Consider the following 23,186-nt stretch of genomic DNA (forward strand, 5'->3'; position numbering starts at 1 on the left):
TGGTCAGGGGTCCCTTTACCTTTACCTTACAAAGTAACAGACAAAATACAAATAATCAGATTAAACAATTAATGTCTAACTCATTGAGACCCCCTGGATAAATGGTTTTAATCATGAAAATAAACTGTGAAACGTATCGTGGAAAAGCTTCTGATATCTAAAGTGGCTTTGGCAAGGGCCTTGGAAGCAAGATGGAAGAGAGATTTGGAGAGATTTTCAGCGCAGTTACCTGGCTGTCTGCAAGAGGAGGACAGTGTTTTCCCCCTCATAGGTGCAACCAGCCACCTGCCTGGTGAATAAGGAAGGCAGGCCGCTGAGAAGAGAGTAGCCGTGTCCTCCACAGGCCTTCCGACAAATCTCGACTCCGGCCGAGCAGTAGTCTGTAGCGATGACTTTAATTCCTGCAGCAAGAGCATGAAGCTGTGAATTAAGGCAGAAAGAAGAGTGTTAAGAGAGGACCACTTCTGCTTTTCCCATTCTACAGAACAGCATCTCTGGACCAGTGACGTATGAAATGCCTGTCGGTTTATATCCTTTCCTATTATCCTCCTCCTCAGCTTAAATTCATAGGTCATCTTTTATGGCCGCGGGAGTGTTACCTGTCCTAAATTCTTGGGATAGGTTACAAAACTTATTTGCAATCAGACCAAAGAATAAGCATGACAGTGCTGTACAGTGGCTAGAGCAAGTTTTGTTGATTCCTGTGGGAGTCCGTTAAAACCAATTAAGACCTTTTACTGGACACCAGCAAGGCCTTAAAAGTGCTGGATTTTGACTGGATTTTGTGCAACGTCAGAAACTCTGGTTTGTATTTATGGAATTCACCACATTATCAATGATACTGGGAATATCCAACATGGCGGCTTCTGGGTGTTGGTGGAAACAATGCCCGACCTGAAGAATTTGGAGCAAATGATTCAGCAAAGGAAACACAGCCCAGAATAACTAAGGAGATAGTACAAGAATACTTGGCTAGTTTAGATGTATTCAAGTCTCCAGGGCCAGATGAACTGCATCCAAGAGTATTAAAAGAACTGGCAGATGTGATCTCAGAACCACTGGCAGTCATCTTTGAGAATTCCTGGAGAACAGGCGAAGTCCCGGCAGACTGGAGGAGGGCAAATGTTGTCCCTATTTTCAAAAAGGGGAAAAGAGAGGACCCAAATAATTACCGCCCAGTCAGTCTGACATCAATACCAGGGAAGATTCTGGAGCAGATCATTAAGCAAACAGTCTGTGAGCACCTAGAAAGGAATGCTGTGATCACCAATAGTCAGCATGGATTTCTGAAAAATAAGTCATGTCAGACTAACCTGATCTCGTTTTTTTGACAGAATTACAACCCTGGTAGATGAAGGGAACGCAGTGGATGTAGCCTACCTTGATTTCAGCAAGGCATTTGACAAGGTGCCCCATGATATTCTTGTAAAGAAGCTGGTAAAATGCGGTCTTGACTATGCTACCACTCAGTGGATTTGTAACTGGCTGACTGACCGAACCCAAAGGGTGCTCATCAATGGTTCCTCTTCATCCTGGAGAAGAGTGACTAGTGGGGTGCCACAGGGTTCTGTCTTGGGCCCGGTCTTATTCAACATCTTTATCAACGACTTGGATGATGGACTCAAGGGCATCCTGATCAAATTTGCAGATGACCCCAAACTGGGAGGGGTGGCTAACACCCCAGAGGACAGGATCACACTTCAAAACGACCTTGACAGATTAGAGAACTGGGCCAAAACAAACAAGATGACTTTTAACAGGGAGAAATGTAAAGTATTGCACTTGGGCAAAAAAAAAAGAGAGGCACAAATACAAGATGGGTGACACCTGGCTTGAGAGCAGTACATGTGAAAAGGATCTAGGAGTCTTGGTTGACCACAAACTTGACATGAGCCAACAGTGTGACGCGGCAGCTAAAAAAGCCAATGCAATTCTGGGCTGCATCAATAGGAGTATAGCATCTAGATCAAGGGAAGTAATAGTGCCACTGTATTCTGCTCTGGTCAGACCTCACCTGGAGTACTGTGTCCAGTTCTGGGCACCACAGTTCAAGAAGGACACTGACAAACTGGAACGTGTCCAGAGGAGGGCAACCAAAATGGTCAAAGGCCTGGAAACGATGCCTTATGAGGAACGGCTAAGGGAGCTGGGCATGTTTAGCCTGGAGAAGAGGAGGTTAAGGGGTGATACGATAGCCATGTTCAAATATATAGAAGGATGTAACATAGAGGAGGGAGAAAGGTTGTTTTCTGCTGCTCCAGAGAAGCGGACACGGAGCAATGGATCCAAACTACAAGAAAGAAGATTCCACCTAAACATTAGGAAGAACTTCCTGACAGTAAGAGCTGTTCGACAGTGGAATTTGCTGCCAAGGAGAGTGGTGGAGTCTCCTTCTTTGGAGGTCTTTAAGCAGAGGCTTGACAACCATATGTCAGGAGTGCTCTGATGGTGTTTCCTGCTTGGCAGGGGGTTGGACTCGATGGCCCTTGTGGTCTCTTCCAACTCTATGATTCTATGATTCTATGGATTCCGGCTCCCCTCAGACCCAGACAGCATGGTCAATGGTCAGGAATGTCCAACGGCATCTGGAGGGCATCGCAATGACTGTCCCTGAACGAAACCCTGAAACTGCAGGTGCCCACAAAGGTAAAATTCACTTAACAGATAATTCAGTCACAAGGACGGCACCGAGTACATGTTCCCCTGAAACTCTACCAATTTCAAGATGGCAAGTGTGTTTGTAATGTGGTGACGCATGTTTGAATGAACCCTGCATGTGAAAAGGCAAGTACCTCAGGAGCAAAGGTTTCCATCTAGCTTTCCACGTCTAGCGAGTGTTGTTTTTGGAAATGTGGGAGAGGCACTCGGCTTTGCCACCACCCAGAGCTTGAAACAGCACAGTCCGAAGGGAATGTAACACTTGCCTTTCCTGCATATCTAAAATCAGCTCCAACAGCCAGGTTTTTACAAGCAGGTTTGTCAGTTGAGGGGGGGAAATACATCAGTTGAGGAAGGAAAGCCTGCAGCAGCCACACCACTTGTGTCACTTTTAAAATAAACTGTTACATTTTCTTAGTCTGTTTCATTCTTGTGGATTGTTTTTAGCATTGTTTTACTAATATTCTATATGGAGGGGGAGAGTTTTTATTGTTGTAAACGGCTTTTGATGGGCTTTGCATGTAAATATTTTTAAAGAAAATGTAGATAAATATCACCTCACACATCCGATTGCAAATCAAGCAATGCGGATATATGTATGAAGTAGCCCTCTTCCTGATTCTCCTTTTCTTTTTTAAAAAAGATTTCAAAATCTTCTGGGTTTCTTCTTCTGATCATTTGTTTGTTTTATTACCCACCTTTTAAAGTTTAAAGGTCTCTAAAGGAAGGCTTGAAGGGATATTGCTTATCCTTCTTCACGTTACCTCAGGGAGCAAGTCAAACTTTCCTTCTTTGGTTTCCATGTAGCCCCTGTCAAAGAAGTCCCGCAGATATTTTGCAACGAAGTAAAAGGCATAGGCGGTTGCCAGCTGAGGGAGAAGCTTCTGTTGCTGGGTCTGATAGTCAAGAATCTTTGCCTCCCGGTCACTGAGGGGGGAGAAAATGTTGCAGATTATCCAAAACGAACGGCAAATGAATAGCCTCCATTTACCCGAAGGGGTTTCCATTTTGCATTTCCTCTTTCATTCTGGAAAGCCAGCACAGGGCGGCCAATTTCTGTCTCATGAACTGACCCAACCACATGCCCCCAAAACATCCACTCACAGGTGGAGACCGGCTTAGCAGTGAGATCTTATTCCAATGTTAACAGGACAGCATTTTCCACCTGACTAGCTTAGGGGGCCAGCGGTGGCCATGCGGCAGGTAGTGGGGCTGATTCAAGTAAGTTTTTGCGCTAGTGGAAGCCACAGACATGAGTCCCATTCCAGGAAACATCCCTTGTCAAAATACATGGAGGTAACTTGAAGTCTGCACATGGACATTCTAACACCTTTAAAATAAAGATAATGGTAGTGAACCAGATTTAAACAGAGGCTGTTTTCAATAGCCTTAATGTACACACACAGAATCCAGGGTTCCCTCTGTTTGTGTCTTTCCTGACCTGAAATAAATTCTGAGCCAGCATGAACACAAAGACAGGTATGTGGTCACAGAAGGAGGAAGAACATATTGAGACAAAGAGACACGGTCACCCCAACTGTTTGGGAAACAGCGTCCCCTTCCAAAGTAATAATAATAATAATAATAATTTATTATTTGTACCCTGCCCACCTGGCTGGGTCTCCCCAGCCACTCTGGGCGGCTTCCAACAAAGATTAAAAATACCGTATATACTCGAGTATAAGCCAACCTGAATATAAGCCGAGGCACCTAATTTTAGGACAAAAAACTGGGAAAACTTATTGACTCGAGTATAAGCTGGTTCACCACACCACAAACCTGGTGGTGGCGGCAGCGGAGGAGGAAGAACAAGCAGCCCAAAAGGGCTGCTTTCGGGCTGCTCGCTCCTCCTCCGCCACCGACGACAGCAGCAAAGGCGGCGGAGGAGGAAGGAGCCGCTCATCCCTCTGCCACTGACTCTGCGGCTCGCAAGAGCAGGCATAGGAGCCCGGTTGGGAGAGGCACAGTGCTGCGCGCCTCTCCCAGGCGTGGCTCCTGTGCCTGCCCTCGCGAGAGGCGGGCGGCGGTGGAGGTACGAGTGGCGAGAAAGGGCTCCTTTCTTGCCGCTCGTCCCTCCGCCTGCCTCACTCGAATATAAGCTGAGGGAGGCTTTTTCAGCATAAAAAATATACTGGAAAAGTCGGCTTATATATATACACGGTATATACAGTACATTAAAATGTCACACATTAAAAACTTCCCGAAACAGGGCTGCTTTCAGATGTCTTCTGAAAGTTGTATCATCATTTATCTCCTTGACATCTGAAGGGATGGTGTTCCACAGGGAGGGTGCCACCACCGAGAAGGCCCTCTGTCTGGTTCCCTGTAACCTCGCTTCTTGCAGTGAGGGAACCTCCAGAAGGCCCTCGGAGCTGGACCTCAGTGTATAGGCTGAGCGATGGGGGTGGTATACTAGGCCGAGGCCATTTAGGCCTTTAAAGGTCAGCACCAACACTTTGAATTGTGCTCGGAAACGTACTGGGAGCCAATGTAGGTCTTTCAGGACCCTTGGGGCACCCAATCCCTCACACTAGTTTCCCACCCACCCCTTTTTTTTGGCCCCCACCCCACTCCTGGCTCCATCAGCTTCACTGCCTCTTCAACATTTGCAAATTCATCTGCTTGCTTAATAGTTTAAGTAGCTGTATCAAGAAAACAAGGGGTGGGGGTGGGGATTAGTGGCCGGAACACCGAGAGTTGGTGTGAAAACAGGAAAGCAATAATAAAAATAGTCAACAGAGAAGCAGGACATTTAATGCATCCCTGCCTGGAGCCAAGGCCTCAATTCCCGCCATACCCGGGCTTTAACTCAGACTGCCGGCGCACTGCGGAATATCGGATTGCAATGGTGCATGCCTTCATCAGATTGGGGACAACTTCATTCTGAAGCATGAGGACACGGACCACAATCATAGTAAGGTAGTTAATTTGTGCAGATCCTTTTTTCATATACCGGCCATCTGGCAGGACCTGGAAATTGTGAAATAATAATAAAAAAAGAGATGTGTGTTAGCAGAAGCAAAATTTAAGTCCAGGACTCAGAACTCTAAAGCATTTACAGACTCTGCAAATGTCTTCCAGACAGTGTCCCCCCCCCCCCGTTCCTGTCACCCGTTTCTCTGTCACCTCTTTTTTTGCTGCCCATGGCAGCCATTTTGTGCTATCGCCCACAGCACTTTTATCAAATATGACTACTGGCCCCTCATTTAAAACAAACAAACAAACCCTGAAAAAGCACTGTTTTCAAACATTCCTCGATTACCATGAGGACTAGTCTCTTTTAAAAAATGAAATAAGAGAATGAAAGTTCATGAAGATTCTTGACATTCTGTCTTCACCACCTGATAGATTCCATATGAAATTCCACACATGAGAGAATAACTAGAGGCCTTTGCTATGGTGCAACTGATGAAACCTGTTTGATATCCACAGGTAAGTTTACCTGAGAGAACTTGGCCAGCATGTTTTCCCTTGGAATCCGAACATTCTTCAGCAAGAGAAAGCCATTGTCAACATTTTCAAAGCTCATTTTGGGACCAATATCCCCTGCAGTTACTCCTATGGAGCAAAACAAGCAAGGATTCAGACAGACAGGTAGGTTTAAAAGATTATGCAGATTTTCCATAAGTCTGTTTTGGAAATTAGGATACATAACCCAGCATTCTGCACAGTGACGTGGTTAGGTAACAACAGACTCTGGACTTAATGGTCTTATGCCTACCACTGAAAGCACACGTTTCTTCTGCCCAACAGAAAGCACTGAAAAATCTATGAACTCTTTTTTATTAATCCCCCAAATTAGACGGCAGTATGTACTACTTCACTTACAGCGCAAGTCTATGCTTGTCTACTCAGCAGAATACCCCATTGAGACAAATGGGACTTTACTCCCAAGTAAGCATGTATAGGACTATAGACATTACAGTGGTACCTCGGGTTAAGTACTTAATTCGTTCCGGAGGTCCGTTCTTAACCTGAAACTGTTTTTAACCTGAAGACCACTTTAGCCTATGGGGCCTCCTGCTGCTGCTGCGCCGCTGGATCACGATTTCTGTTCTCATCCTGAAGCAAAGTTCTTAACCCGAGGTAATATTTCTGGGTTAGCGGAGTCTGTAACCTGAAGCATATGTAACCCGAGGTACCACTGTACCTTCAAATGGTGGTAAGCCGGACACCCTTGCCCCCTAAATATTCTTCCTTATTCTGTCCACCTTCTTTGCACCCCCTCATTTTTTGCACCTGTCAATTTAATATTTTAATAGATTGGCTAATGTATTTCTGTATGTAATGGTATCTGATGAACTCTGCTATTCTTCTCTCCATTTATTTTTTAATTTTTCACTATTATTATTTAGGCACAGCCCCAAAAGTGATGAAAATATCTGAACCACATGACAACATGAAGGCATTTTTCTGACCTTAAAAATAATGCTGGAAGCCAGATTTATTTTTGCATTTAGAGGCCCCTTTGCTCATTCTGATGGGAGGGGCCCAAGATTGCGATAGCAGGGGGTTGAACTAGATTGAGACTTAGGAGCCCTTTCAACTCTCCAGTTCTATGTTTCTATGTCTGCCTCCCAAGCCTGCCCTGATGGCACCACTGATCTCAAGGCACCCCTGTTTCTGATGGTTAAAGCCCAGCATTGGCAGGCTTGAAACAGATAAAAAAACACCACCCAGTAGAATCATCTTGGGACCCTCTGGAGTAAGTCACCTGGTTCCAGAGAATGATCTCGGAGGCTGCGGATCTGCACCATGAAGGGATGCATGCCATACGACTTTCCTTTCAGGTAAAGCTGAGCAAAGACCACAGCGTGAGTCGCCGTTCGTCCCACTGTAAGGGTGAATGGTGAGAAAAATAACTCATCAACTGCTCGAAAAGTTAAGCAGCATTTTCAGAACGTAAGAACAGCCCTGTTCAAAGTGTTGGTGCTGACCTTTAAAGCCCTAAACAGCCTTGGCCCTGTATACCTGAAGGAGCATCTCCACCCGCAATGTTCAGCCCGGACACGGAGGTCCAGCTCCGAGGGCCTTCTGGAGGTTCCCTCACTGTGAGAAGTGAGGTTACGGGGAAACACGCAGAGGGCCTTCTCGGTGGTGGCACCTGCCCTGTGGAACACCCTCCCATCAGATGTCAAGGAGATAAACAACTATCTGACTTTTAGAAGGAAGCCCTGTTTAGGGAAGTTTTTAATGTTTGATGTTTTATTATGCTTTTAATGTTCTGCTGGAAACCGTCCAGAGTAGCTGGGGAGGCCCAGCCAGATGAGTGGGGTATAAGTAATATTATTATTGGATGAGGCCAAAGGCCTGTGAGTGCAAGAGCAATTCTCTTCACCTGCCATTCCCAGATACAGTGACATGAGAACATAGCCTATGTAGCTAGGAACCACTGACAGTCTTATTCTCCATGAATTTCTGTAAACCAAACTTTTCTCTTATCTACTTTCTCCACATTATACATAATGTTACACACAGCTAGGCTGCCCCCTGCTATTTGATTTCTTCCTAAACGAAAAATGTTGCAACTTTTCCTCACAGGAAAACCTGCTCCTATCCCCGCAATCATTTTGGTTGTCCTTTCGCAAACCCTTTCCAGCTACACAATCTCCTTTTTGTGTGTGTTGTGAAATCATTTTTATTAATTTTCCAATAAAAAACATCCAATTAAAATATCAAATCATAATCCAATTAAACTAAAAAAACTAAAATAAAAAAGACCAAATTATCATCCAAATTATAATTATTAATTTTTCGGGACCTTGTCTAGACCTTGAAGCATACAGTGGTACCTCGGGTTAAGTACTTAATTTGTTCCGGAGGTCCGTTCTTAACCTGAAACTGTTCTTAACCTGAAGCACCACTTTAGCTAATGGGGCCTCCTGCTGCTGCCATGCCGCCGGAGCACGATTTCTGTTCTCATCCTGAAGCAAAGTTCTTAACCCGAGGTACTATTTCTGGGTTAGTGGAGTCTGTAACCTGAAGCGTATGTAACCCGAGGTACCACTGTATCTCCAAATCTCAGTCTTGCCTCTCCTCGTTGTTTCCATATTTTCCACATCTTGATTTTAACGCTCACAATCTCCTTTTTCAGGTAGTGTGTCTGGAATCGTACACAGTATTCCAAGTGCGGTTACTATGATACCTTTATATTCCAGCATCGACAATATTCAAAGCTGAATATAAAATGCAGATTGGGAAGACAAGTAACCAGATGTTTGGGAAGGGACTCTGGGTTCATCTGGACTTCCTGCATGTCTAGACACAAATCTGGGATTCAAAGCTCTGTGCGGAAGCAATGGTTTTTTTGTTTTGTTTTCTGTCCTGGCGCTTACCCCAGGAAAACCAGTGTTTTCCTGCTGAAATGCAGCAAATGGAAAGCCGGTTTTCCTCTGTACATTTCCCAAGTGGATTCATTCATAGTGTTCCACTTACACTTTTAAAACACTCAGCTATAACACACCCTTTAAAGATTTCGGAAACAACGAAAGCACAGAACGAACGAAAAGGCCCCACCCCTGAGTGTGTTTGCTACTTACAATCTCCCGGCCACCACTTCATGGCAGATATGCTTGGCGTGTTGAGAACAAACTCCTGTGTCGCAGCATCAAAGGTGGCTGTTGTCTCCAATCCCCGAAGGTAGGTTCCTTTAATAACAAAGAACACGGTTTCTCAGAGCATTGCAAAACCACCAGCAGATTCCACATTCACTAGTCAGCTGTGCTGTTCTCAAGACTGGGTCCAACTTCTCCTTTTTTTGTAAGCAAGCTCCACCCTCACAGGCAACTCAATTTTTAATTTGGGGCTTCCTTGACTCAGGGTCAGTGTAGCCCATGCTATTTTTCTAGAAAAACAGGTGCCAAAAATCACCATGGACGCCTTCCTTGTTCTCTTATAATGGCAATTGCGCCCACCTGAGGGTTGCCGGAACTGAGTTCCGGCAAGTTCCGGCTGGGGGGAAAAAAAGCCCTGAGTGTGGCTAACCCCATTGCCCCATGACCTCTCTATTCTCCAGCTGTCTTTCAAAAAACGAAAACAAAAAATAGGGATCTTCCCTGCAATCAAAACTCAGGTGTTGAACTTGACAGTTTTAGACTACCAGCCATTTTCCTCTTGTGACCTTCAGGGACCAGAGCCCCTGAAGCACTGCCAGACAATTGCCAATGGTCGGAGTCCTCTGGGTGGTCAGCTGCCCGCTATGCTGCAAGGTAAAATGCCAGCTGGAGCTGCCTGGACTCAGACCTGGGGGGTTGACAGCAAAAGTTCCCCACAACTGCTCTGGAGCAATTGCTACATTAGGTCCCCATTAGCACAGTGGAATTTGACATTGTGGTGTTTGGATGGATTCTGGCGCTAAGAGCCACAATAAGTTAGGAAACTTACCGTGACCCAGTTCGGTCTGGGCATAGGTCCCTACGATGTAAAACTTTTCTGCCAAAGGGAGCCACTTAGCGAGCTGTTCGTCTGTGGCCAACCCCATAAGGCTCTTAACAAAGACCACATGGACGTTGAACGCCAGGTTGGCAGAAAGAACCCTGCAAAAGGATATACAATTCCTGTCATCTCCTTGATCTTAGTCCCTAAGTGTATGATCCCTGCGCAGAAATGCAAAATTGCAAAGCGCAGGGCAATAACATCAATGGAGAACGTGACATTTCAGCAGGGCATTTAACTTCACAACACCTGTCTTCCTCCTTGTGCCGTACTGCTCCCTGATAGATACGGCTGATAGAAAGCACATTTTGTCCAAAATTTAACCCAGTCTTTGTATTCAATTTCATAACCTAAATCTTGTTCCCACCTTAACATATTCTTACTTTTAATTTCTTGATCTATTTGTATATTATTTGATAATTTATACATTTTTATAAGTATTTTTGTCTACTCTGTAGGATTTCTTTATCTAACTTTTTTAGATCAAGTTAGAAAAGCACATTTTGAAATAGCCAGTCAACATGGCCTAACATTACTCGTTTGTTCGGTTTGCCCACAAAAGCCATCGACAACCCTCGCTAACTCATTCCCGAAATCCAAGGGGCTCCCACAAACACAGAACAATATATATTTGACCTCACTGGCGTCTACAGTACAGTTCTACCGTGCCGTCTTATGCAAACGGACTTACAGTAAGTGTGCACAGAAAGGGGAAAGGGGCTTTTTTCAGCTCAAGGGTTAGGTGCCAGTGGTGAGCATGGCCAGCAACCAGTGGCGTAGCGTGGGTTGTCAGAACCCGGGGCAAGGCAAGTAATTTGCACCCCTAACCCGTGGATTTGCGCCCCCTAACCCGTGGATTTGCGCCCCCTAACCCCCAAATGTTGCGCCCCGTGCGGCCGGCCCCCCCTGCACCCCCCACGCTACGCCACTGCCAGCAACACACACACACACAATGGGTGGAGCAGTGGGTGGAACTTTCACCTGTATGCAGTAGGCTACATGCCAATTATGCAGATGTCTGAGCTCTTTACAACCAGTATAGGCAAATAAGAGGCATTAGCATAGTTCAAGGACATGTTCTAACCTGGCAACCACAGAAGGTATGGAGCAGAGTCAGTGAGGGGGGCGGGCTAGGGAAAATCCCAAGAGCAGGGAAGGGGGGAGTTTTGGCCTTGTATACGTGAAGGAGCACCTCCACCCCCATCGTTCAGCCCAGATACTGAGGGTCCACCTCCGAGCAGTTCCCTCACTGCAAGAAGTGCGGTTGCAGGGAACCCAGCAGAGGGCCTTCTCGGTAGTGGTGTCCCCCGCCCTGTGGAACGCCCTCCTGTCAGCTGTCAAACAGTCAAGCAAGTACAGTCATACCTTGCGTTTTCAGGTTACAGACGGCTGAAACCCGGAAGTACCAGAATGGGTTACTTCCGGGTTTTGGCGGTCATGCATGCACAGAAGTGCTAAATCACGCTTTGCGCATGCACAGAAGCACTGAATCATGACCCGTGCGTGCGCCGCTGCGGGTTGCGAATGCTGCGGGTTGCAAACGTGCTTCCCGCACGGATCACATTCGCAACCCGAGCGTCCACTGTATCTGACTTTTAGAAGACACTTGAAGCCATCCCTGTAAAGGGAAGTTTTTAATGTTTGATGTTTTACTGTGGTTTTATGGTTTGTCGGAAGCCACTCATATAAAGTGGCATACAAAGTTGTCGTTGTTATTAGAGAGTGGGGGCTGGAGGGTGTCCTTTGGGTTTCCCATCATCACATAGCTAACCATGTGTACTCAAAAGTAAGTCCCTACTTAATTCAACAAGGTGTACTTCCAAGTAAGCAAAATTAAGGCTGCAACCTTACTTTCTGTTCAGGTGCTTAAATTTATACACCACCCTGATTGCAACTAGAACCTCTAAGCGGTTTACGAAAAACAAAACGGTAATGAAGTCAAAAGTAGATGTTTTCTTAAAAAAAAAAAATTAAATAGAATTAAAATCAATAATTAAGCTAAACATAGATTGAAGTACATGTCAGCTTCTAGGTGTCCAGATAGGCTTGCAGGAACAAAAATGTCCTTAGCAAACACCGAAAAGGGTACAGTGAAGGAGGCTGCCTGATGTTTGACAGGCAGGGAGTTCCAATGTGCAGGTGCTGCCACACTAGGAGATAGACTTATTTATTGCAAGTATAGGTCTAATATTGCATAGAACCTGCAACAGTGCCCATTCTGAGGAATGAAGGGGTCCAGAGGGCTTATATGGGTTAAGGTGACCCATCAAGTAAGCCGATCCTAAGATGCTATGGCCTTTATATGCTAATACTAACACCTTGAACCTGGCCCAGTAACCAATCAGCATCCAGTGCAGTTTTCTGAACAGCCAGGTGACATGCTGACAGGGTCTCATTCTCGCTCACTTTCTGCACTAATTGCCGTTTCCAGATCAAGTGCAAGGGAATCCCTACATCGCACGATGCCGATGTTGAAGTCACAGGTGCCTGAACTACTGTGCTCAAGCTCTCCCCCCATACATTTCCTTTTCCCCTGTGCTTTTTGAACCTGAACCCAAACCCTTTCACATTCTACGGCAGCCCAGAACGAGGCGATATGGTCCTAACTGCTCCTTTGTGTATTTAGAAACATTGATTGTAACCGAACAAAACCTCACAGCAGCTTACAAAAATAATAAAATTATAGGTAAATTTTCAAATCAGATGTGGCGTCCTCTCAACTCTGAAAAGGTATAGCATCCACAACAGGCAATTCTGTCTGCCACAAATTCGCACACTCTCTCGGAAGCCAGAGATTTCCCTTGACTGTAGCAGGCCGCCTCACCTAGCTTAGGTGAAAGCAGGCACTTTTTAAAGACAGCTAAAATACAATTCTAGCAGCATTTTATTGTTTTCAAATCACCTGTGGCAGTAACCCAGTTCAGGTCCACCTGTTGCCCATCCCATTTCAGCCGCCTTCTTTGAGAGGTGAACGGACTTCCTGACAGCATCTTCGTATCTTTCATTCTGGCTCATGAAGTACTGGTTTTCTAGGCTGAACACCGGATCACTCTGGATCATGGCTTCTGCAGAGTACACAACGATCCTTTAAGCAGGCCGAGGCACAGGAATCACACACAGGGAAACCAAGCTGCAATTACACTGATGTTCACTGCGAGATTTACAGAAGAAAATGCAGTTCTGGCAGTGAAGCATCTATAGCAGGCTTCTTCAACCTCGGCCCTCCAGATGTTTTTGACCTACAACTCCCATGATCCCTAGCTAGCAGGACCAGTGGTCAGGGATGATGGGAATTGTAGTCTCAAAACATCTGGAGGGCCGAGGTTGAGGAAGCCTGATCTATAGCATTTTACAAAGCAGCAGAAACCTCCAGGCCATTCACATTAGCCTGAGGTACTTCTTCACAAAATCGCTGAGTTGGGGGTGACCCAAAAGGCCATCTTAGTCCAGCCTGCTGACAACTTGTATGAAATCCACCATCATTTAATACATACAAGTAGATGGGGAACAGACTACTGCCAGCATGTTAATTCCAGCGCTTAAAAGCTTGTGCTAGCTGTTCATACATTACTGGACCAGGTTCAAGGTTCTTGCACAACCACTGTTTTAGCTTTTGCGCAAACTTAATCAGGATGAATGTGCAATGAACAGGTCATGCTGGAAGAGCCTCTTTAAAATCAATCGTCTCACCAGTCCAGTTTCTGAAGACTGCAAAAAATACAATTAGTTTGGCTACGCCTTTTGTTGCAAACAAAATTATGCAGCTCCAAAAATTGTTTTTAAGCGCTGCGAAGGAGGATACATCAAAAGGCAAACAATGCATAGTTGGGGAAGCATTTAAAATAGCATATCGTCAACGTTCAAACTAACACAAATACTTATTTCCATGTGGATGACTTACCTACTGTCCTCCGCATCTGTGTCTTTTCAGCACCTCCATCTAGTATATTCGTCAGTCGTTCAACACTGAAGGAGGCCGTTTTTCTTTCAATGTCAAGGTCAGGGTTCACAATTTGTCTAGTGGAATTCTGGATGTTTTTATTTGCATTCCACGATGCCATTCTAAACGTTGGTGGAATGCTGAGGAGACAGGAAATTAGTTACTGAGCATTTGCAGAAGTCTTATAATGAAATTGTGGGGTTTTATATTCTTGTCTGCAGAACTGATGCTTCTTTAAGACGGCCCTTGAAAGGCTATCAACACAGCCCCATGTGCACTTTACTTCTGAGTAAATGTGCACAGGATTGCGCTCTGTGAGCACACCTTTAAATCAATTGGCACCACCTTGAGAATGTGCTAATCTGGGAAGAGCCTGCTCATAATTATAATCATGGGTAGGCAAACTAAGGCCCGGGGGGTTGGATCTGGCCCAATCGCCTTCTCAATCTGGCCTGTGGACAGTCCGGGAATCAGTGTGTTTTTACATAAGTAGAATGTGTCCTTTTATTTAAAATACATCTCTGGGGTATTTGTGGGGCCTGCCTGGTGTTTTTATATGAGTAGAATGTGTGCTTTTATTTAAAATGCATCTCGGGTATTTGTGGGGCATAGGAATTCATTCATTCCCCCCCCAAAAAATACAGTCCGGCCCCCCACCAGGTCTGAGGGACAGTGGACTAGCCCCCTGCTGAAAAAGTTTGCTGACCCCTGTTTATAATCATTGGCTGAAACACTGAGATCCCTTGAACGTGTGCCCAAATGCAGAAATCACCAATGAGCTACTGGCCACTAGGTTTGAAAGGGGACTGGAAAAATTCATGGGTACTGGCAGCTGGTAGTTATGAAGTTGATCGTGTTTTAATATTCTGTTGGGAGCTGCACAGAGTGGTTGGGGAAACCCAGCCAGGTGGGCGGGGTATAAATAATAAAATTGTTGTTGTTGTTGATAATAATAATAATAAAATAATAATAATAATAATAATAATAATAATAATAATAATAATATTCTTATTATTAAATATGCCACCACTGGGATCATAGGCCTCCATGCCTCTCAATACCATCTGCAGGAGAATAACAGAACTCAAAGATCCAGCAACTGGTACCAGGTGCAAAACAGTGGTAAGGAGAGAGAGACTTGAGTACCACGGTGCCTCTGAGCATATGTTCAGCCCAGGAATTTGTTTTCAGAACCGGAACTGATTTTCCAGTCCTCTCAACTTGGAGAGAAGTGAAAAAAGATTTGGAGATTTGGTCCAACTTAAAGCTTTCCTTGTTAGGCCGTATTGCAGCTATAAAGATGAATGTATTGCCAAGAATGTTGTTTTTGTTCCAAGCACTGCAAATAATTGATAAAATGGATTGTTTCAAGAGGTGGCAAAAAGACATATCTAAATTTGTCTGGCAGGGCAAAAAGCCCAGAATTAAATTTAAGATATTAACGGATTCAAAGGAAAGAGGGGGGTTTGCCCTGCCAGACTTTAAACTTTACTATGAAGCGGCAGCTTTCTGCTGGCTGAAAGAATGGCTACTTCTTGAAAACACAGACATTTTGGATTTGGAAGGTTTTAATAACATTTTTGGGTGGCATGCATATTTGTGGTATGACAAGGTTAAAGCACATAAAAGTTTCAAAAATCATATTGTCAGAAAAGCACTATTAAATGTCTGGGTCAGATATAAAGACTTGCTGGAAAATAAAACTCCAAGGTGGCTGTCGCCAATGGAAGCTAAGGCAGTTAAAAAGTTAAATATGGAGTCCAAGTGGCCAAGATACTGGGAAATTTTGGAAAAGGAAGGGGACAAATTGAGATTGCAGAGTTTTGAGAAATTAAAAGGGAAGGTGAGAGACTGGTTGCACTATCATCAAATAAATGAAGCGTTTAAACTGGACAGTAAAATTGGCTTCCAGGTGGAAAAATCAAAATTGGAGACAGAACTGTTAGAACCCAGTACTAAGATTTTGTCCAAAATGTACAATTTACTGCTGAAATGGAATACACAAGATGAAACGGTTAAATCGGTCATGATTAAATGGGCTCAGGACATTGGTCATAATATTTTGTTTGCTGATTGGGAAAAGTTGTGGACCACCGGGATGAAATTTACGGCATGTAATGCCTTAAGAGAAAACATTATGAAAATGATATATAGGTGGTACATAACCCCAGTCAAGCTTGCAAAGATTTACCATGTGCCTGACAATAAATGTTGGAAATGTAAAGAAACTGAAGGTACATTTTTTCATCTTTGGTGGACTTGCCCGAAGATTAAGGCATTCTGGGAAATGATCTATAATGAACTTAAAAAGGTATTTAAATATACTTTCCCCAAGAAACCAGAGGCCTTTCTCTTGGGTATTGTCGGCCAAGGGGTGTTAAAGACGGATATAACTTTCTTTATGTATGCTACAACAGCAGCTAGAATACTCATTGCGAAGTACTGGGAGACGCAAGAACTACCCACACTGGAAGAATGGCAGATGAAGGTGATAGACTACATGGGCTTGGCAGAAATGACGAGCAGAATCCGAAACCAGGGAAGAGAGGCAGCGCAAGAAGAATGGAAAAAATTCAAGGACTATTTAAAGAAATATTACAAAGTTAATGAAAGTTAGAATGATGTTGGACTGGAAAGTAAATGGTTACTATTAGCAATGGTTAAGACAAGGAGAATAAGGAAGAATAGTCTAAATTTAAATTAAAATAAGGGAAGATTTGCTGAACAATCAATAAGAATTTGGAATACAGAAAGGGGAGGCATGAGGAAGTCGGGGAAGAAAGGTATATGAAATTAGGATATGAAATGATACATGTTTTTTGTTTTGTTTTTGTCTTTGTATGTTTATGTTTGTTGTGTTGTGTTTATATGGAAAAAATAAAAATATTATAAAAAAAAAAAATGATTTTCCAGTCCTCTCACACACAAAAAAATTGAAGGTCCCCAACCTTCATTTCATCAACCTTCTTTTTTTGGGGGGGGGGCGCAGATTTTTGCTGTTGCAGCTATTAAACAATTGGCAGTCAGAATCCTTGCTGATCTATTGCAAATCAAAGATCTACCAGTAGATCACAATCTACTTTCTGCAAACCCTATTTTAAGCTGTTGTGAATTAATAGTTCCTGGGGGCTGGGGAGATCTGCCCTCTTTATAAAGCCAAGTGTACTTACTTTGCCTCTCTCCCCCCCCCCCCCATTTCCTTGGCACGGTGCATTAAACCTCAGCTTTGTACCTAAGGACACAGGAGTTATTGCAAAACCTCAAACTTTGTGCTGATCGCAGCTGTAGATCTCACACTGTACCCTCTTGCACAACAAATTCAATGCCTGTGCTTGCACATCCCAAGGTACGTGTTTTTCCTTCTGCGCACGCCCAACATGGGTTAAACATTTTCAAAGCTGCGAATTATTATTTTGCAATAGTAAGCCTTTCCTTAAAATCGCACTTTCTATAAAACTGATAGGGGAATTTCCCTACCTCTGATTTCAAAAGAAACGTCTCAGACAGGAACAACCCGGGCGATATCCAGCGAAGACCCTCGTGGCACCTTTAAAGTTGAACAAATTTATACTGCATAGGCATCCCTGGACTAAATCGCCCTCCATCAGATGCATGCAACGTCATCCCGAGTTGCAGGTGTGGGTTTTTGAGCGTTGCTGGGTTGTAAACAGGGCGGAAGGGAGGAAATGTAGTGCGGAAAAGTACGGGCGGTGATCACTGTGTGGCCATTCACGCTCACAATCAGAAATTAATAGAACGGTACAGTCGGAGGGGGGACCCTGGCGGTCATCTAGTCCAGCCCCCTGCAATGCACGCATCTCAACTAAAGCACCCGTGACAGATGCTTAAAAACCTCCCGTGAAACCTCTACCGTTTCCGACAGGCAAAGTGAACTCAGCCGGGAGAGTCTACCGAGAAGTTAAAGTCCCACCGAATTCGGGGGCGGGGTGTGGTGTGGGGGTTTAACTCCCGTGAAAGCGAGTCCAGCTCCAGCCAGGTCCCCTTCATAGCTGTCAACTTTTCTTGCGAGGAATCCTCTTCGGAATAAGGGAATTTCCCTTTTAGAAAGGGAAAGGTTGACAGCTCTGGTCCCCCTCCCCCCCATGCACACGTGGGTCGTGCAAAGTGACTTACCGCCCTTCGCAAAGGGGAACCCTCGCAAGGCTATTTCCTGATCCGAGCGGCCGACGGAAAGACTTCCACTGCCGAGCGCCTTGCTAAATTTGAATGCTCTTTTTCCCCCTTCTTTGCATATGCGCGTCTATGGTGTTTTCTCCCCCGTCTCTATCGTACTGGCTGAGCGGACAGACGCGTGTCGCCACCGCCTTCTCCTGGCTGGAATGCCGAGCTGCTCCCGGGAACAGAGGAAGAACGCCAGGAAAGCTTTTCTTTTTTTTGGCCTTCTCAGATCAGAGGGGTTGTCGCTGTTAACAGGATCAGAGTTCATCTTCATGTAACAGATGATGAAATCAAGGCTTTAGGCTTAACTCCATCCTCTCCTAAACGCCCTCAACCAATCAGTGCTGAATTTATGAATAATAATAATAATAATAATAATAATAATAATAATATATTTATACCCCTCCCATCTGGATGGGTTTCCCCAGCCACTCTGGGCAGCTTCCAACAGAATATTAAAATACAATAGTCTGTCAAACATTAAAAGCTTCCCTAAACAGGGCTGCCTTCAGATGTCTTCTAAAAGTCTGGTAGTTGTTCTTCTCTTTGACAGCTGGTGGGACGGCGTTCCACAGGGCGGGTGCCACTACCGAGAAGGCCCTCTGCCTCGTTCCCTGTAACTTGGCTTCTCGCAGTGAGAGAACCGCCAGAAGGCCCTCAGAGCTGGACCTCAGTATAAGCTAAACAAGCTATTGCTTAGGGCCCCACTCTCTTGGGGGGCCCCCAAAACAAAGGGGGGGGGAACTGGATGTACATTTCCAAAATATAAGATAAAAAACAAATAAGATAAAACCTACATACAGCAACAGTGTTTTGTGTTGTGTAGGCTCCTATGATATAAGTAATGGGCCTAGCCTGCTCCCTAAAATATCACTGGTTTGCTCATTTTATATATAGGGTGCCTATATATAGAAATTCTGCATGGACTGGTTGCAGGGCAACATGTGCAAATGGCTTTAGATACCTATTAGGTCCATAAATTACCATATAGCATATATTCAACACTAAAAACAGCGACAATTTGTTGTTGACAAAGGACAGCTGGACATATAAAGGGCCCCATTACCTTCAGTAGCTTAGGGCCTCATCAACCTAAATCCGGCCTTGGCTCTCACCCAAGGGCCACGTGTTGAGATGCCTGGACTAGATGACCATTGAGGGACCCTTCCAATTACAATTTTATAATTTTTTAATATTAATGTACGAATAATAAGAATAAGAATAATTTATTATTTATATCTGGTCCATCTGGCTGGGTTTCCCAAGTCACTCTGGACGGCTCCCAACAGAATATTAAAAATACGATAAAACATCAAATATTAAGAACTTTCATCACCTCCACTATTTATTATTATTATTATTAATAATAATAATAATAATCCAAATCCACACCTCACCTTTCAACTGCAAAAGTGGTGCTCAGGGCAGCTTGCAGCAGTTTTTTAAAAAACAAAACAAAACTTTTCCCTATATGGGAAAGAGCACCACCAGGGCGACTCACGAGACCCAGAAGGTAATATAAAGACTCACAGAGAAAGGCACATTCGATGAAATTCGTTGTTTCCATTTATTTCATATATAAAAAGAGGCAAAAGGATCCTCATTGCACCTGAGGCACAAGAAGGTTTCTGGAGAGGATTTGTGAATTTGTGATTTGCTTATGCACAACCATGGATGCATTATTGCACCAAATTAAGCTGTACCATTGCCGTTGTAATCTGCAGATTGGACTCTAGTTCTGTTTTCCTATTAAACCCCTTTTTATTGAAAAACACATTTTTTTAAAAAAATTAAAAATTACGCGTTGCTGAAGAGTTTCTTTTTAAAGCTGCCTGCTGTTGGATTCATCCGTGTGTGTTTTTAAAAATTGGTTTTATTGGGTTTGTGTGTGTGTTTGAATTCATCCGTTCTCTGTTCACTTCAAAAGACGAGAGGGTGATGTTCCTTGGGGTTTTAAGTTGCGCTAGGAAAACAATAAGGCATCAACAGCGGTTCAAAACATATACCTCAGCGGCTGCAGGGTGTGAAATTGTGCCTTAGGCTATTGTCCTTGGGGGAAAGACTATATAGCTCAGTGGTAAATCACATGTTTTTCACAGAACTGCTCCCTCGCCCCCGCCCCAAATCAATTCCTGGCTTCTTCGAGTTGGGCTGGAAACAGATTGGCCAGATTTTTCTTTTAAAAGGGCCAGGGATTTTTCACCTGTTAATAGGTGCAGAATAGGAGTGGGGAATCCTTTTCATCCCAAGGGCCTCATTCCCATGTAGGCAACGTCTGGAGGGCCATATGAGCAGAGCCAGAATCAAAATATTTCCTTCAAAGGCTAGACTAGGTTACTTTTAAGGTCCCTTCCGACTCTAGGATTGATCAACATGAGGAGCAGGTAAACTATTTGAACTGTTCCACAATTGCATCCCACCAGAAGAACTAGGCCTTCAAGGATTATAGGGTGGGCACCAGGCAAATATTCTTGGCGAGGGCATTCTGCAATAAGAGAAAGCCCCGTCCTCTAGTGGCCTCCCATCTCATATCTGAAATGCGGCCTTCGCTGCTGCTGATGATGATGATAATAATAATAATAGTAATTGTAATAATTTTATTATTTATACCCCGTCCATCTGGCTAGGTTTTCCCAGCCACTCTGGGGGGCTCCCAACAGAACACTAAGAACAGAATAAAACTTCAAACATTAAAAACTTCCCTAAACAGGGCTGCCTTCAGATGTCTTCTAAAAGTCAGATAGTTGTTTATTTCCTTGACATCTGATGGGAGGGAGTTCCACAGGGCTTATTGCATCCCCATGTTAGGAAAAAGATGCACTGATTTTTTTGCCTGTCGTGCAGTTGTTCCAGAGACTCAGCTCGGGGAGAGAGGGGGTTAAAGAAAGGTAATAACAGTTTTGGACTTTGGGCATGTGGCTGCTTTATCAGCCCCGAAACTGGAACAGCAGCATTGTGCTGAAGTTCCTTAACAGCGTGGAGGTTTATTGCTGGGTAGCTCAGTCAGAAGAGCATGAGGAACTTAATCTCAGGGTCGTGGGTTCAAGCATTGCAGGGGGTTGGACTAGATGACCCTCGGGTCCCTCCCAACCCTACAATTCTCTGATTCAGTTTCACATTGATATACCTGCCACATTTTCTTCTCAAGGAGCTCAAAGTGGCGTACATGATTCTCCTGCTCCCCATTTCATCCTTGCAACAACTGGGTGAGGCAGGTTAGGCCGAGAGAGGTATGTATGGCCCAACATTCCCCGGTGATCTTCATAGCTGAGTGGGGATTCGAACCCAGGTTTCCCAACACTCTAATCATTACACCACACTGGCTGACAAAGGAAGGCCGACAAACACTGCAAATTCCTGCTAGTTTCCCTAAGACCGGTTTATACAAATTTGATGGTCCTTCAGCCATCAAAAGAGATTACGAGGCTCTGGGCAGGAAATTGAAGCAATTAAATGCACAAATTGTCATCTCGTCTGTCCTCCCAGTTGAACGACGTGGCCCAGGGAGAGAGGGAAAAATAGTGGAAGTGAACAACTGGCTTCGCAAATGGTGTAAACAGGAACAGTTTGGATTCTTAGATCACGGAATGCAGTTTCTTGAAGATGGACTTCTGGCAAGCGATGGGCTGCACCTCACAACGGTTGGGAGGAATGTTTTTGCCAAAAATCTCAGAAACCTCATCAGGAGGGCTTTAAACTGACTAATGTGGGGGAGGGAGACAGTGCTCCTGAAGGTAGGAGTCTATCAATTGATGAAGATGATCATCCAAATGTCATAGACCAAATGGAGCAAACAGCACGCAGACCTAGTGGTGGGAGGAAAAAATCCTTAAATAAGAGACACGGGGGAATGATTAATGGACTTCAATGTCTGTACACTAATGCGCAAAGCATGGGAAATAAACAAGATGAACTTGAGCTCTTGGTACAGCAAACTAAATATGACATAATAGGCATCACTGAAACCTGGTGGGATAAGTCCCACGATTGGAATGTAATAATGGAGGGATACAATCTATTTCAGAGAAACAGACCAGACAAGAAAGGAAGAGGAGTGGCGTTATATGTCAGGGATGTATATACCTGTGAAGAGATCCAAGATTTAGAACCTCAAAGCCAAAGTGAGAGCATTTGGGTCAAAATTAAGGGAGAGAAGAATAACAGTGACCTCATTGTGGGAGTTTACTATAGATCCCCAAGCCAAACGGAGGACATAGATGATGCCTTCCTGGAACAGATGGCCAAGCATGCAAAAGGAAGGGAGATAGTAGTAATGGGGGACTTCAATTACCCGGATATTTGTTGGATGTCAAACTCAGCCAAGAGCATAAGGTCAAACAGATTCCTCACTGGCCTTGCAGACAACTTCATTGTCCAGAAAGTGGGAGAAGCAACAAGAGGAACAGCCATTTTAGATCTGGTCCTAACCAATGTTGATGACCTGGTTAGTGGGGTAGAAGTGGAAGGATCATTAGGCGTGAGTGATCATGCTCTTCTGAAGTTTACTATACAGCGGAAAGGAGCAGCCAAGCATACTAGGACTCAGTTTCTTGACTTTAAGAAAGCCGACTTCATAAAACTTAGGGAAGTGCTGGGTGAGATCCCATGGACAGTAATACTAAAAGGAAAGGGAGTTCATGATGGCTGGGAGTTTGTTAAGAGGGAGATAGTAAAAGCACAACTTCAGGCAATACCAATGAGACGGAAACATGGAAGGGCCTAAAGAAGCCAGGGTGGCTATCTAAAGAACTTTTAACTGAGTTAAGATTAAAAAAGGATGTGTACAAAAAATGGAAAAGGGGGGAAACCACCAAAGAGGAATTCAAACAAATAGCCAGCACGTGTAGACACAAAGTCAGAAAAGCTAAAGCACAGAATGAACTCAGGCTTGCTAGAGAGGTTAAAAGCAACAAAAAAGGCTTTTATGGGTATGTTCGTAGCAAAAGGAAGAACAAAGAAACAGTGGGGTCACTCA

At 44.3% G+C, this 23,186-nt stretch overlaps 1 protein-coding gene across 3 annotated transcripts in view; it reads right to left on the reverse strand.

Moving 5' to 3' along the window:
* ACOX2 (acyl-CoA oxidase 2) overlaps positions 1 to 18,438 on the reverse strand; it is a 33,962-nt gene extending 15,524 nt beyond the window's left edge. The window contains exons 1-11 of one of the 3 annotated variants that reach the window (XM_083601158.1): positions 18,167 to 18,438; positions 17,510 to 17,579; positions 13,994 to 14,172; positions 12,995 to 13,157; positions 10,042 to 10,193; positions 9,198 to 9,305; positions 7,373 to 7,492; positions 6,101 to 6,216; positions 5,456 to 5,628; positions 3,423 to 3,585; positions 230 to 420 (exon numbers count right to left, since the gene is read on the reverse strand). In XM_083601158.1, the coding sequence (XP_083457284.1) occupies positions 230 to 420; positions 3,423 to 3,585; positions 5,456 to 5,628; positions 6,101 to 6,216; positions 7,373 to 7,492; positions 9,198 to 9,305; positions 10,042 to 10,193; positions 12,995 to 13,157; positions 13,994 to 14,153 (1,346 nt within the window). In that variant the 5' untranslated portion in view covers positions 14,154 to 14,172; positions 17,510 to 17,579; positions 18,167 to 18,438. The remainder of the gene's footprint in view (positions 1 to 229; positions 421 to 3,422; positions 3,586 to 5,455; positions 5,629 to 6,100; positions 6,217 to 7,372; positions 7,493 to 9,197; positions 9,306 to 10,041; positions 10,194 to 12,994; positions 13,158 to 13,993; positions 14,173 to 17,509; positions 17,580 to 18,166) is intronic. The other 2 variants (XM_083601156.1, XM_083601157.1) reach the window with 2 other exon arrangements.
* Between the last annotated feature and the right edge of the window lie 4,748 nt (positions 18,439 to 23,186).

The sequence above is a fragment of the Podarcis filfolensis genome (genome assembly GCF_964270895.1).
Source record: "Podarcis filfolensis genome assembly, chromosome: 2".
Taxonomy (NCBI): domain Eukaryota; kingdom Metazoa; phylum Chordata; class Lepidosauria; order Squamata; family Lacertidae; genus Podarcis; species Podarcis filfolensis.